We start from the raw sequence: 14,956 nt of genomic DNA on the forward strand, positions 1-14,956 counted from the left end.
ATCCTCCTCCTCCACCCTTCTGGAGGGGGCTAGCACGCCCCCCAGGGCCGATCACCGCCGTTCCCCGGCCTCCAGGCGTGGCCAGGGGAGCGGGCCCTTCCCGGGGCGCGGGGTGTGAGCGTGGCCGGCAGCTGTCCGTCCCGCCCGTTTCACAGCGCTGCCCTTAACGACAGCGGTCCCGCGTGGGAATGAGAAAATGGGGGAGCCGAGAGAGGGGCGAGCATGTTGGCACGTCCTTTGGACTCGCTGGGAATCCAGGTCGGGCCTCCAGCATCCCTGTCTGCTGGGGGAAAAGGACGTGAGCTACAGATGTTGGCATTCATTCCAGTCTGTGTGCTAACTCACAGCCCCAGAGATCTGTTTTTTCTGTTGGCTTGTGCCTTGCATTGCCTAGGTAACCTTATATTTCAGTACATACCGTTTTTCAGAATAACGGGTTTCAAGCCAGGTTGTTAGAGTTCTGAAGGGCAGTTATTAGTACTGATTGCTCCTTGTGTGCAATGAATGGGGTGAAGTTTAATGGCTCTTAAACAGCCTTTCTCGGGGGAGAGCGGGGAAAACTTATGTATCACAAAATAACTTAAAGCCTTATCAGACTGTGAGGTTTGGGGTTTGCTTTTTTTCCATTGCCTTCCTAAGTAAGGAGTTCTTGGGAAGCCAGAAGTCAATAGTGATACTATATATCTTATAAACTAACTACCTTTTAGAGGTGAAAATACCTCTTCGTCTTAGTATCTGTTTTCTAAACATATAAGGATGATGCAAGTACATGAAAGAAAAGTGAACTTTGAACAGGGTTATTATTTATAATTGTTATGCAAAAAAATGTAGTACTTTTTCCCCCAAAATGTAAGCTGCGTGTGTGGTCATATGCCTTTTATCACTCCCTTTTAGATTACTAGTAGCTGTTTAATAACTTCCTGCAATACCAATATTGTCAATGCCTTCTAAAGGGAAAGGCCTTAGGGACCAGCGCTTTTGTCCTGGGCCTAGCTTCTTGACTGGTTTTTGAAATGGAAGGACTTTTCTGAAACCCAAGTTCTGGATAAAGTCGTAGAAGTAAGTTTTAAGTTTGTCAGTTGTTGCAGTTTGAAATGCTAAGTTATCAGTCTGTCTTTTGAAGCCAGGGACTAAAATGTGATCTGCAAACTGTACTCCCTTCTGCTGTGAAATATTGAATGTCTCAAAGCAGGCCAGAAGGCGTTACAGCTGAAGTTGCAATGCTAGTTAACTTTGATTCTTTCGTAGGTCTGAAGTTTATACTAGCAAAATTACATCGTTGCCCTGGTTAGCAGGGTGACAAAGCAGATGCTTCTGAACTTCTAGGGGTTTATATGTGTGAAGAAGGAAAATATCAGCTTCTCCTTTATTCCTGAAAGAAATAATATCTCACTAAACACACACTGACCGCAAACATTTGCCTGATGTTTTCTTCTGCACTGAGGATCCTTCTTTCATGCAGAAGATCTACTGCAGCCCTTTGCAGTAAAGGTCATCTCTACCAGGCAAACTGTCTGTTTCTTTTGCATTGTGGCTTTAGTGGAAGCATGCATCTCAGTTTCCCCTGTTTTGAAGCACAGGCCCTGGGGCAATTCTTCTCTGTAAGAACTGTGGAAAAGTGATGCATGAAGGCTTGTGCTATTACTCAGATTCTCTTATGCAGTGGAACCACTTATTCCTTTCTTTCCATTCATATGATCTTGGACTTCCTTCAGAGGTGCTTGTTACTTGGGAATCCAGAAGGTGAAATTGAAATTCTAAAAACCAAGCTTAGAGGAGAAGAATTGAGTTTTTAGGTGTAAGTTCTGTAATATTTGGCTGGTGACAAGTAAATATTTGTAGATGAATAGGAGTCTCTGTTCAAATGTCTCAGAGCAGGAAATGCAGTGGTAAGCGAACTCTAGAAATAGTCCAAGAACTTGCCACCTGTAAGAAATTGAAGCATTATTAGAAAACAAGTGTTACATTAATGCCCAAGGTTTAAATTTTATTCTAAGCTTTGGTTTCTGTGGTAAGTGGATGAACAATAATACTGTTTAGGTATTAGTTTTTCTTTGTTTATTTTTGTCTTCTGTAGCAGCACCTGGACTTGTAGGACGTTAATATTTTTCATTAACTTTCTTCTGTGTCTGTGGCAGGCTTTGGAATTCTTATACCAAATTTTTCCACTGGACCAAAGAAAAAAAAAGGGAAAAAAAAAAGAAAAAGGAAGAGTGAGGGTTAAATCAAACCCACCTTAATTCCAGCGTTCCATTTACATGAAAACACTGGTATTTCTACTATGGAAGAGGGCTAGTTACTGAAAGCTGTCTCCACTAGCTCATTCAGGTGTATGGGAATAATCTTACAAACTTTTCTAATGCAAAGGGGGTCAATATCTTAAGGCTGCTAGTTCCTATTAAATAGAAGTGAAATTTTGTATTAGAATTTACTCATTCAAAAACTTCAGAAAGTGGCTGATGTGTTCACTGCATGTGCTAATAATGTTTTCATTGTATACTCTGAAGAAAATAATTCCTAGTCCTTTTTGGATCTTAATTTCTACTTTCCCCTCCAGGGCAATGAAGGTGGTACTTCCATACAGTACTAAGAAGAGTAAGTTTTAGTGACTGTTTTGAAAGATTGTCCACTGGACTCTTTTTAGCCTTCTCAAATCATGTTCTGAATTACTTGAACTTCAAGGTGAAAGAAAAGCAAAAATGTCCCCATATATTTCTGGTTTTAAAGGGCTTTTTGGTTATTTTTTTTCTTTTTTTTTCCCAATTCTGTTTCCATTGGTGAAATGATGGACTAACTTTGCATTTTATTCTTGTGGACTTTGATATTAAGTCAGTGGTGTTTGTATTAAAGGTCTGATTTCCTCTTTTACCCCCTGTAAATGTGATGTCCATTTAGGAGTTTATAAGACAAGAATACAAGCACCTCAGTGTTCAGTGGACTTTATTCCTACATTTATTGGAGGTAAGGAAGTATTTTCTCAGCCTGTACTAATGGCAGTCTCACATACCTTTCGGCAACAGCACACGAAGTTTTGAAAATCAGCAGAAAACAGGAACCCACATCTACTGATCTACTGAGTTCCAAATCAATTTTTTATGCAGTAACTTGTCTAAAGAGGGACATATCCTCACTTATGTTACTCTAAAGGGTTATTGCACAAATTAAAAATGTGATCCTACTGTTAAACTTAAAAGGTAATGGCAACAGCAGTAATAAAGTGCCTCATTGCATGCTAGGATAAAGTTCTAGTGTGAGTTCACCTGATGGAGTGGTGCTGGTAGGAGAGATGGGAAATGCAGCCAACCATCAGGCAGGCAGGAGAAGGCAATCCTGTCTTATTTTGTCAGGGTGGATAGTGGAATGCTTCATGCACAACTGTTATTATGTTTCCATGCCATTGTACAAATTGTCGTTGAAAACTACTCCTTAGGTATGGGGCTGAAATAGGGCTTGTAATCTTGCTGCCTGTAGCCAGCATTTGACTAACCCTGTGTTTGTTAATGCCACCTGCTGGCTCTGAATTAGTGCAAATCTTGCTCTGCACCTGGAGGAAGTAGACAGTAAGGAAATACCACTGAGCGTAGCATTTGTAAGTCTTAAAATGTAGTGTTAAAAAAGTCCTGGATTTAGTTTGCTCTTCTGGAGAGACGATAACTATTTCTGCAATGTGTTTTTTTCCTTTCCCAAAGATGAAGGGGAGGAGGGGGATTAAATTTATGTTCTGTTGTTTTGCCAACAGTCAGGACTGGAACTTCGTATTGCTCTATCATTTGGCTAAAATTTTGCTTCTAATCCTGCAGATGTGATGGACACGTGTCTTCCTTTTGATTTCCCTTCTGAGTTGTGTGTGATCATAATAGTTCTTGAGGGGGAAAGGGAGAGCAAAAAGCTGTTTTGTGCCCTGAAGGCCTTAGCTATCCAAAAGATGCCCAGTGTATTGCTAGTAGACAGGTGTTTGAAATTATAGCTTAATTGGAGTTTGGTTGTGGAAGATAGGGAAGCAAGCATAGTTCCTGCAGCAAGGTATGCATGAGCTAAATGATAAAAATAAACTTTTATAGACAGCTTCAAATTCTTACAATCCTAGTAGCAGTTTCCAGTTACAGCATTCTTTCTTGGCAATCTTGAATCCTATGTTCTTCCCAATTTATTCATTGAAGTTTTTGCTGCAAACGTGTAAGTCTAAATAATGAACTGTTGCATCCATTCGCTAGTTCATGTTGTCTTAATCTGCAGAATATTTGCTAGATTTAAAAATAGTTCACATTTAGCACTTCTGAAACTTGTGGTCTATGTATGCTCACATTTTGTTGGTCTAATTTCCCCAGGGTCAATCTAGTATGTTGTAACCATATATGCCAGCAAAGGTGGGAGGAGAGCAAAAAAGGTAGTCCCAAGTTGAGAAATTCAAGATCTGCTGATGTGAGAAGGAAACAGCAGAAGTCTTACGTGAAAAAAATGTGGCACGTTTCTGCCTGCTCTTAAGTTCTTTCCTACTAATAACTTCATTTAGTAAATAGGGACAACATTTGGTTGTCGTTAGCTGGGGAAAGTTCAAGTTATATAGAAGTACTGATGTTCTATGGTATATGTTCTCAACAGTAAAGAAATGTCTGTTACTCTGGGTTGTGTGTGGGTTGTGTTTTGTTTGGGGTTTTTAAAATTTGTTTTTAAACTTACACTCAGTTTGCAAGGTTCATCACCTGCTCACTTGTGTTTCTCAGATGTGTAAAGGAGCTTGGTGAAATTCTAGCATTTAAGGAACAGTCATAACACTTCTTTGATACTTGCTGTTGTCCCCAGAACACTGGAAGCATAGATGTGATGTGAGTGTGTGCGTGGTTAAGAGAGTAAATTACATATACTTTGCTTGTGACCAACAGAAGTTATGTTGAATGATATAGTGTCAAATTTAGCCTCACTTAGAGGACAGGGTTGGATCAGAAGACCTTGTGATATTGCTTTCAACCTAAATTTTTCAGTGATTTTGTAATGTTTCAACTTCTCTGTATGAAAATAGTTTCTCTTATGTCTCTAGATTCAAAACTTTGAGTTTTGTTTGCGGTCACTTATCAAATGCTTTTTGAAAGGCTTACTCATTTCCAAGTTTCCACTTGGAAGGTGGAAATGGCTGACAAAACTGGACTAGCTTTTAGGATTTTGCTAGTATAGGTATAAAACATGTTATAACTGCTGCTTATACTGAATCTGCTTCTGATTTTGAGCGAATACAAGGAGTGTGACTTTCCCCCTCTCAAACCAGTAATCCCTAATCTTGCTGGTATATAGGGCATCTGTGGATTGTCACACAAATTTCCCTTTCCTAAAGTAGCTGTAGTCTACTACTGCTCTTTTCTGGGCTGTGATGCAACAGATGGTGGTTAAACTGTCCTTTCTTCTTGTGGTACGCTTTTCTGTATTCTGACAGCATGGGTTGCCATTGCTTTCTGAGAGTGCCTTGGCTTGACTTGGCTTGAAGTGTTGAGAGACAGAGGATGGAGATAAAATTTTCAGTATGCTTTAAATAACTTTTTTTTCTTTACACTGTTTTGGGACTGATGACTCTTGTCCATCTTGACACTGAATTGGCTTTAAGTTCATCCATTAATAAATGGTATCACTCTCTTCCATGTGTCTTGGGTCTGACTGGTACATGGATGATCTTGAAGTGTATATCCAAGGTATTTTATCTTGATCATAGAGTTTTGCAATTGTGTTACACATCCAGATATATCAGCAAAGCATCTACTCTAAAATGAAACTAATAATGCCAACAGATGTAAAAATTAAAGTATAATTTCAGTTTAAACAGACCTTCAGCTTTTATAAGCATGCCAGTAAAATTGTGGTAGCTAGCAGGAAGCCTAAACTTAAAGCAGTCTTATCTTTTGAAGTTTAGTTTGATATCCTTGATAGAACTCCATGTTACAGAAAACTGAAGGAAGTCCTTCAAATTCACTTGTAAATCCTTTCCAATGAAAAGGTAAAGGGGAACCTTCCCACTTCTGTGAGGGGAAAACAGTGATTAGGGCCTGCAGACTCCCCAGGCTTGTCAGTTTAGAGATTCTTCTGTCTCTACAGTGGATAATTCTTCAAATATGCATCAGCATCCTGACTACATTGACTTGTGTGATTCAGTTTCCTAGAAGTCTTTCAAAGGGCTTCAAACTTCATGGAGAGGTGTAATGTAAGCTAATACAGCCTTTGGAATACTTGAATTTTGTTTGGTATCATTAGTTGGTTTCCACTTGGGTAGTGATATTAGTAGGACACCCAGGTGACAGTGGTTAGGAATGATTGAAATCAGCTGCTGCCTTGGATACTTCTAACCAGGTTTCTTGAGATACTCTTTCAAACTCCATTTTACACATATCCTGCTTGTGTCTTTCCTCTGTCTTGAAAGTGTGCCAGAAACAAGAGCTTGGATTTCAGGCAGGTGTACCTGCTTGAAAAATACTAAGCTTAAAAAAGTAAAAGTCTTTGAGTATGTAAGCTTCCTACTAGTTTGCTTAGCTGTGGATTGTCACATGTTATTTAATTTGAACTATTGTTATCTTTAACCAAATTTTTCTTGGTGCTGAGAATTTGTGACAGTGAGACAAAATATATTCTTGGTGATGTGTTATTTCCAAAGAAGTCACTTACACTGCAGTCCTTTGCTGTGTTTTTAGAGCTGTAAGTGAAATATACATTTTCTAGGCTATTTAGCCTAGTGTTGCATTGTTCAGGAGGTGAGTAAACCCTTGAGTTGATAGTTGGCTTCTGTATGCGTGCTTTATTTCAGTAAGGTGCCTGATGCTTAAAGCAGTGTGGTCGATATCATGCTTTATCCCACAAAGTAAATAATATTAAAAATAGGTTATTGCATAACCTATGTTTTGCATACAGGTTCTTTTCAGTTCTAAAATACTTTGTGTTCAAATAGTTATGATCTAATTGTATATTACATTGTATATTATAATTAAACCCTCAGTTTAGATACATGCATGAAATATAATCTAGAGCTAAGTATGTATTGTACTCCCAGCATTCGGAGTCTTTGGACTTTTATTGATGCAGTAAAAATTGCTTCACTTCTTGCTTCTCTTGGCTTTTGCAAAACACTAAGGATGCTACTGAGTACAAGAGTAACGCATAAAAAGCTGATCAGAGATAACTGTAGTATGACTTAGTGGTGAAGGTGAGTTTTGATCATAGTCATTTACAACAGACTTAAGGCATACCACAACACTGGAAGTTACTCTGCTTTGTTGATGTTGATTCAGTGTGTCTGCAGACAAATGTGAAATACTCCTGAACCACTTCAATAGGTTCTGTCCTTTGGCTCTTCGTGGCAGAACAAGGTGCTTTTTCATTTTTGTTTCTGTCAATGTAAAAGTTAAACATTGGAGGCTTTGTAAAAACGCTTTGCCCCAGGGTATATTGTTTAGATGTCTATGTATATACAGTTATGAATTTAAATAGGATTTGTTCCTTATGTTTATTTTTTTAAAAAAATACTCTTTATTGCTATGTTTTGCATAGAAATTGAATAGTAATATGTATTGTAGCAATTCTGCGATAGAATTTAGATTTGAAAAAAGTGTTTTTTACGTTGCTTTGAGTACTTAAGTTTACATATCTGTAATATGAATCTATATGGCTTTAAGTGACAGGCTTCTAGGTTTGATACCTGAACTAGCTTTTACATAATTATAAATGGTGTCATGGCTACGTATTCATTAACTTTCAGTTGACAAACTGTGGAAATAAAACCTGACTGTTTTTATCGTATTTCTGTCTCTGCATACCCTAATCAATTGAAAGCTCTTCTCAGTGTAAAGATCACTGGACTGCCAGCATTGATCTCATCTACCCCACTGGTCTCATTTAAGTATAGTTCCTGATATTCCTGTTGCTATTTGTCTTTAATGCGTATGTGTATTGAAGTGATATGTATAGCAGAAGTGTGATTAGATCCTACTGATTGCTCTAGTTACTTGTAAAACTTCTTCAAGATAAGACGGTTGAGACCCATCACACATTGTAAGAAACGTTTCTTTTAGAGGTGCCTTTTCAAGGCAAAAAAGAGCCGGGACACCTTTGCAGGAGAGGAAGCTGGCACCATGGAAAACGGGGTTCTAAGTTTGAATAGGAGTGAAGCAGCAGTGCACTGCTTTCCAGAACTGCCTTAAATTAGGTTGAAATGCCTATTTCTTACTTTGGTTTTCCTAACATTTCAATCTTAGATCCCTCATCAACAGATCCTTCTAGACCTTCAAGTGATAGTCTGAGGTAAACTATGGATGTTGTGCAAGAGTGGGCTGTACATGAGCAGCTGGAGCTTATGCACAAATTGATTTTTTTTTTTTTAACCAAACAGCAATTGTTGTATGTTTTTTCCAAGAATAGCATTTTCTGTAGGAAGGTAATATTATAGTAGGGACAGGTAATGCTCAGCATCAATATATTAAAAAATGTAGTTTGTTGTTAGAATAAAGACAAGGCAATTCCTTACAGTACTTAAACATGCAACGTGTGACCAACAAGTATGTAGGTGCTCACTGATGTAGTGTAACCGAAATTAATTTTCATATCATTCTTCCAAGTTGCGTAGCTGGAGAACTTCATTTGCCAAGGAGGAAACAAATATCATGTCAAAACTGAATGTTTGAATGCAACCTGCTATTGGATGGGGTCAAAGAGGAGCCACCTGCTTTCAACTGTTGGAAGTGATATTCAGTCTCTGGGCTTACCAAATTTATCCTGTACTTCAGATAGACTATGTCTTGACTAGTCATGTCTTTACGTATTTACACATCATTTACAGGAATAGTGTCTTCATTTGCTCTTACATAGCTGGCACTAGGTGATACCCGTGAATGTTCTCTAATGCTAAAATTCCTTCATTGTTAGGTAGCCAGGGGCAGGAGATTCTAGTTCATTTGTTAGAACAGTACCTTTTGTGAGACAAACTCTAGCTTCAGAGGTTCAGTCTGGACTGGTTTTGTGTCTTATTGAAGCAGGTTTGCATCTTAGATAAAAATTCCACTTCGGCTGTCCCTGTTCTTCTGCTGTTTGGCCTGTGTATTGTGCAGATGCTTGAAGGAAGGAATAGTCTTAAGGTGTGATACTAGTCTTCAGTGCCTTCATGGTGTCAGTCATATACTGAGCTTTCTGTTAGGCTTTTTTACGCATTTGGAGTCCTAATCATGCTGACTTTGGTTGTAAGGCAGTAGAATGAAAATCTAGGAAAAGAGATTAAATACTTAAATGAGATGCTTCTGGAGAACTTCCTTGCAGTCCTCTTCATCCACTTCTTCCCTGGTCACTGCCAATAATGCTTGATTTCCTGACATGGAGTCAGCATAAATGTCTTCTAGAGGAAAGGCTTGTGCATTGGACTATGGCAACGTGAGAGCGATGTTCTTCTGCATGAGTTTTGCCTGTTTGATATAATATTCTTGTCCAGTTCTAATTTTGTGGTGTTTGGGATTGAAATTTGCACGGCAGAGTTCTTGCCCTGTCTGGGAGTTCTTGTTCTCAGCTCTTATAGTAAAGTAACTTTTTCCCAAATCATGTAATTATTGCTCTTAAAGAAGCTGAAGTTCTTGATGGAACTAACACTGAAAATATTGATAATGTAATTATTATCAGCTATTGATAGTTTCTTTTAAAGCCCTACTAGGAATTGAATAGCTTACTCATAATCCTTAGTGGAAGGAAAAGCGTGTGTGGCAAAGCAACTCATTTAAGCTCGGTGGACATTTGGGACTTCAGGGAACTCAAAACTTAGTTATGAGTGAGTCCCTTATGGTTTAATGCCAGGCTGTAAGTGGGAGAAGTGCCTGTATCACCTACTAAATGTTTATAATTCGCTGTAGCCTTCACTAGTGCATTAAACTGCATTTAGTTACACCGCTCATTTCTGGAGGGTTGTGTGGAGTTCAACTGGAGTGGGCCCGAACCTCAGAAATGAACTTTTGCAGTAAAGGGTGCTCATCAGCCCATGGATAAGGACAGAACTGCTCTAGCTGCCCACCTGGGCTCCTGCCTCTGTCTCCATGGTTCAAAGGTATGAAGGTAACAGTACCTAGGTGTAGGGTAGCAGGAGTGCCCATGTTGATACTAAACTGTAAATTGTCACCTGTTCAACTTCCCCTTTTTTTGTTATGACAAAGTTGTTTGTTTGCCCATTGCTTAAGTTCTTTGCTGTTTCTCTTCTCTTTTTGTAATGAAGTGCAAACTGGGTGGATAATTCGGTATTGGATGGGTTGTTTACTTCAGTTGCAACTTTAAAGTGTAAAAAGAGGCTAAACAGATAAGCAAAAGGACAAGTGACAGCTTTTGTTGGTGACAGTGTAAAAAAATCTTCTAACACATACAATGACGTTATTTCAAAATGAATTTTGAAGAAATAAAATCAATATGTAGGCACTTACATAAACTGTGTAATTCTTGCGGGAGAGTGAATGGAAAATAGACCGGTATTCAGAATTTATCTTCTGTTGAGAGGCAACCATAGATAGTAAATAAACTTCAGTTTAATCAGTTAAGAGGATGTTGCAGCTGAGCAGCTGCAGTGCAACGTGAAACTGGCATTAACCTGGGGACAAACCTTGGGCAGTTACTTCATTCTGCTCTCAGTTGGGGTATGGGGTGAGATAAACATAGATGAGGTTTGTTCAGTGTTTTGAAGTGGGTGATTTGGCATTTGCATTGCAACCTTGTCTATCATGTTGTTATTGCATTAAGGTCAAACTATTAAAATACCATCTAATAGAAGCCGAACGCTAGCGTGTGCGTGGGAGCTGGAGTGGGGCAGTGCTCGGGAGCAGTGAACAGCCCAGTGACAGCGCTAAGGCTGGTACCTCCGCTGGTACATTGTGGCGTGGAACAGAAGGAAGGTTAAACCAGCCCTTGTGATCCCTCCTGCCCTGTTCTGGGGGCATTGAAAGATACATTGTTGTAAAATGAATGTATTTATCATTTGACTTCCTCTTGGGAGAAGGCAAGCATAATGCATTGCAAACTGATAAAATGTTTCCCTTAGCACAACCCTTTGCAGAAAGTATTAGTTACCTGTTAGGAAACATGCTACTTCTGTTACTATGGGAAAGTTGAGCTAATGCCTGAGTCATACTGGAATTTTTCATTCTGATCTCCTAGGGCTGATCAGGGTGGTGAGAAGTCCTATGTGTGTCAAATGTGGCAGCAGAGATCTAGAGCTGCCTGGAGAAAAGTAGGCAAGCATTTAAAATATTGTTTGCTTGCAAAACAGGAGGGAATGGTTTATACTGTGGTGAAATAAGGGTAGTTTTGCTGGAAGAAACTCAAACTAATAGGCTAGCAAGTTTTAGGCTGTAATGCATCAGATGATCAAGTGCTGATCTTTTGTGGATGAAGAATGATGGCACAGTCTGTTCAGTGCAGTATTTATGCCGGCCATATTTGCCTTCGTTAAATCTGAAACATGTTCGGCCTTTTGTGCTATGCTAAAAATGGAGGAATTTTGTAAAAGTTACTGAAGATGGCTTCTTCATAAGTTGACTTATATGGAAATTAATATTGGGTAGATTTGGAGTTGATGGGATGAGTGTGTAGTTTGTATGTTTATAAGCATTTTCTGAAGGTACAAAGTTAATTATTTTAGTGCTGTCTCTATGTGATGCTTTTTATTACATTTTTAGGGCATCTTGTTGATGCAAGAGAAACACAGATAACAAGTGTTATCAGTATTTCATGTTCTCTGCTGACTTGGTTTTGGTGTACTAGATATGAAGCTTTATTTTTCATGGGACTCATGTCTTTCAAATTGTGGCTACATAATGTGGACAGGTTTCCAAATGCTTTTTAATAAATGCAGCAATAGATACCTCAAAAGCTTTTTTTTTTTTCTCTTTAAGGTTTGGACCCCATGGAATCCCTGTGACCATATTTCCTAAAAGGGAATACAAGGATAAACCCGAAGCCATGCAGCTCCAAAGTAAATCATTCCAAGATGAGGCACAGGTGAAGTGTGAATCTAATGCTGCAGTCCCTGATGACTCTTCTCTCACGCAGCCATCAGAGCCTAGCATAGCTAAAAGCCTATGGACTTCTAAACCACCTCCTCTCTTTCACGAGGGAGCGCCATATCCTCCTCCTTTGTTTATCAGGGACACGTATAACCAGTCAATACCTCAGCCTCCGCCCCGGAAAATTAAGCGGCCCAAGCGTAAAATGTACAGGGAGGAACCCACTTCTATCATGAATGCTATCAAACTACGACCCCGGCAGGTCTTATGTGATAAGTGCAAAAACAGTGTTGTTGCAGAAAAAAAGGAAATAAAAAAAGGTGGTAATACAAGTGACTCTTCAAAATATGAGGATAATAAAAAACGAAGAAATGAGAGTGTGACTACTGTGAATAAAAAACTTAAGACTGACCATAAAGTGGATGGAAAAAGCCAAAATGAAAGCCAGAAAAGGAATGCCGTGGTCAAGGTTTCAAATATTGCCCACAGCAGAAGCAGAGTAGTTAAAGTTTCTGCACAAGCAAATACTTCAAAAGCGCAGTTAAATACAAAAAAAGTTCTCCAGAGCAAAAACATGGATCATGCAAAAGCTCGGGAAGTCTTGAAAATGGCCAAAGAAAAGGCACAAAAGAAGCAGAGTGCAACCTCCTCTTCCAAAAACGCACATTCAAAGGTCCACTTCACACGGCGTCTTCAGAACACCAGCTCAGGTTCCCTCCCACCCCGATTGCGTTTAAAGCCACAAAGGTATCGGAATGAAGAAAATGACTCTTCTCTCAAGACAGGACTTGAGAAAATACGGAGTGGCAAGATGGCAACTAAGCCCCAGTCTCGCTGCTCCTCCACCCGCTCAGCAGGTGAGGCCCCTTCAGAAAATCAGAGCCCCTCAAAAGGCCCTGAAGAGGCCAGCAGTGAGGTTCAGGACACAAGTGAAGTGCATGTAACTGTTGATCAGGATGAACACCAGACATTGGGCAAGAGAGGCAGCAAAAGCAATATAACGGTTTACATGACCCTTAATCAAAAGAAATCTGACTCTTCCAGTGCATCAGTTTGTAGTAGTGATAGCACAGATGATTTGAAATCTACCAACTCTGAGTGTAGCTCTACTGAAAGCTTTGATTTTCCTCCAGGCAGCATGCATGCACCTTCTTCCTCCTCCTCCTCTTCAAAGGAAGAGAAAAAGCTCAGTAATTCCTTGAAAACGGAAGTCTTTTCCAAAAATGTCTCTAAATGTGTCACACCAGATGGCAGGACCGTATGTGTAGGCGACATTGTTTGGGCCAAGATTTATGGCTTCCCTTGGTGGCCAGCCCGTATTCTTACCATAACTGTGAGCCGGAAAGATAATGGCCTTTTAGTTCGACAGGAGGCTCGTATCTCATGGTTTGGCTCCACAACAACATCTTTTCTTGCTCTTGCACAACTATCCCCCTTTTTAGAAAGCTTCCAGTTGCGCTTTAATAAGAAGAGAAAGGGTCTTTACCGCAAGGCCGTCACAGAGGCAGCTAAGGCTGCTAAGCAGCTGACTCCCGAAGTTCGGGCCCTGCTGACACAGTTTGAAACGTGAACATGGAAAGTAAGGTAGGCAAGAAATCTAGAGGATCCACAAAATTCATAGCCTAGTTAGAGAACTACCATGAAGGACTTGCCAAGTCAGAAGTTGCACTCAGTTGACTGCTCTTTTTATACTACAGTTGTTCCATTTGTAGGGGTTTCTTGACAGTTAAGCAAATTGATCATGCAATCAAAATTAGCCTAAAGTGAAAACTTCAGTATTTTTCGAGTGAGAATTTTTTTTAAATAAAAAAAACTCCTCAAACACCCAATGCATAGGAGCCATAGCCTCAGCTGAAAGGCAGCTTATTTGCAGGGAATTTTGTAGTAGTTTCTACCCAAGTATATAACTAGTTGCTGTGTGGCAAAGGGTTAACACAAGGGATGAAAATAGTAGCTGTGACTTCTTGTTTTTTTTTAGGTGGCCCATCAGGGAAGTGTAGAAATGTAAGCCTTGTCTAAATGGTCTTTAAATATTATTTTGAATAGTCTCTAATGTATTTAGTCTGGCCAGTGCAAATTGTCTCAAAGCATGCTTAAACATCTTAAGGAGGCATGCCCCAGTCCACATAGGCCAGTTTAAATGGCATTAGAAGACTTGCTGAAATTTTTAAGGAAGAAGAATTCATGTAACTTAAAGACCAGATTAAATGGGGTTTTATCGTAGTGACCACTTAAACACTCAGCCTTTCTATGCACATGGGGGCACAAATATAGCACTTCAGGGTCTGAGAAGCTGAGAGGGATGCCTGTAGCTCTAAGACAAAGCTGAGAAGTCGCTCAGTATTTGGGATCAAGGGCTGTTAATGCTGCATAGGTGTGAATCATAACTTCTGGTCTTTCTTCCTGAAGAAATCTTTCAGGCCATTTGCCTGGAGGTTTAGATTAAGAGAGGCTTTGTTTTGAATGTGTAAATAATTGATTGCTGAAATTGGTCAGATTTTCTCCTGACTGGTTGTTCCTAAATTCTTTAGGATACGTCCTAGTAAATTACACTTTGTGAATTGTCAGATGTGTAATTGTTGCATTTTGGATGTATCTAACTTCATTTTTTTAATATTTCCGTTTAAGGTATCTGTTTGCAGGTCAGAAAATGAGAATATGTAATTGTGTAATGCTCTGAAATGTAAAAAAACAAACTGTAAATAAAATTGACTAAATCTGAATTATTTGTGTGTGTTTCTCAAAAAGCTTTGAAAAAAATCCAGAATGTAGAGTACTTCATATGTATGCCATATTTAGAGGACACCTTTTTAAAAAGTAAACTGTCCTTTTTCACACATTCTTAAAAATAACTGCTTGATATAAAGTACTATTGGTATACTTCAGTCTTAACTTTGAGATTAAACAATGATCTGTCCCTTTTGTTTCAAAACTAGCTCTGTAGAGGGCTTCCTGTAAAG

General features: G+C 39.3%; 1 protein-coding gene across 1 annotated transcript; it reads left to right on the plus strand.

The window, feature by feature from the left end:
* The first annotated feature begins 222 nt into the window (after positions 1–222).
* Positions 223–14,460, plus strand: PWWP2A (PWWP domain containing 2A). Its single transcript, XM_010075662.1, has 3 exons — positions 223–298; positions 2,896–2,961; positions 11,846–14,460. Exons 1-3 carry the CDS (start codon positions 223–225, stop codon positions 13,564–13,566), a joined length of 1,863 nt encoding a protein of 620 aa, XP_010073964.1. The 3' UTR covers positions 13,567–14,460.
* Positions 14,461–14,956: the final 496 nt, after the last annotated feature.

Source organism: Pterocles gutturalis, unplaced genomic scaffold (assembly GCF_000699245.1).
Source record: "Pterocles gutturalis isolate BGI_N339 unplaced genomic scaffold, ASM69924v1 scaffold42852, whole genome shotgun sequence".
In the NCBI taxonomy this organism is placed as follows: Eukaryota; Metazoa; Chordata; class Aves; order Pterocliformes; family Pteroclidae; genus Pterocles; species Pterocles gutturalis.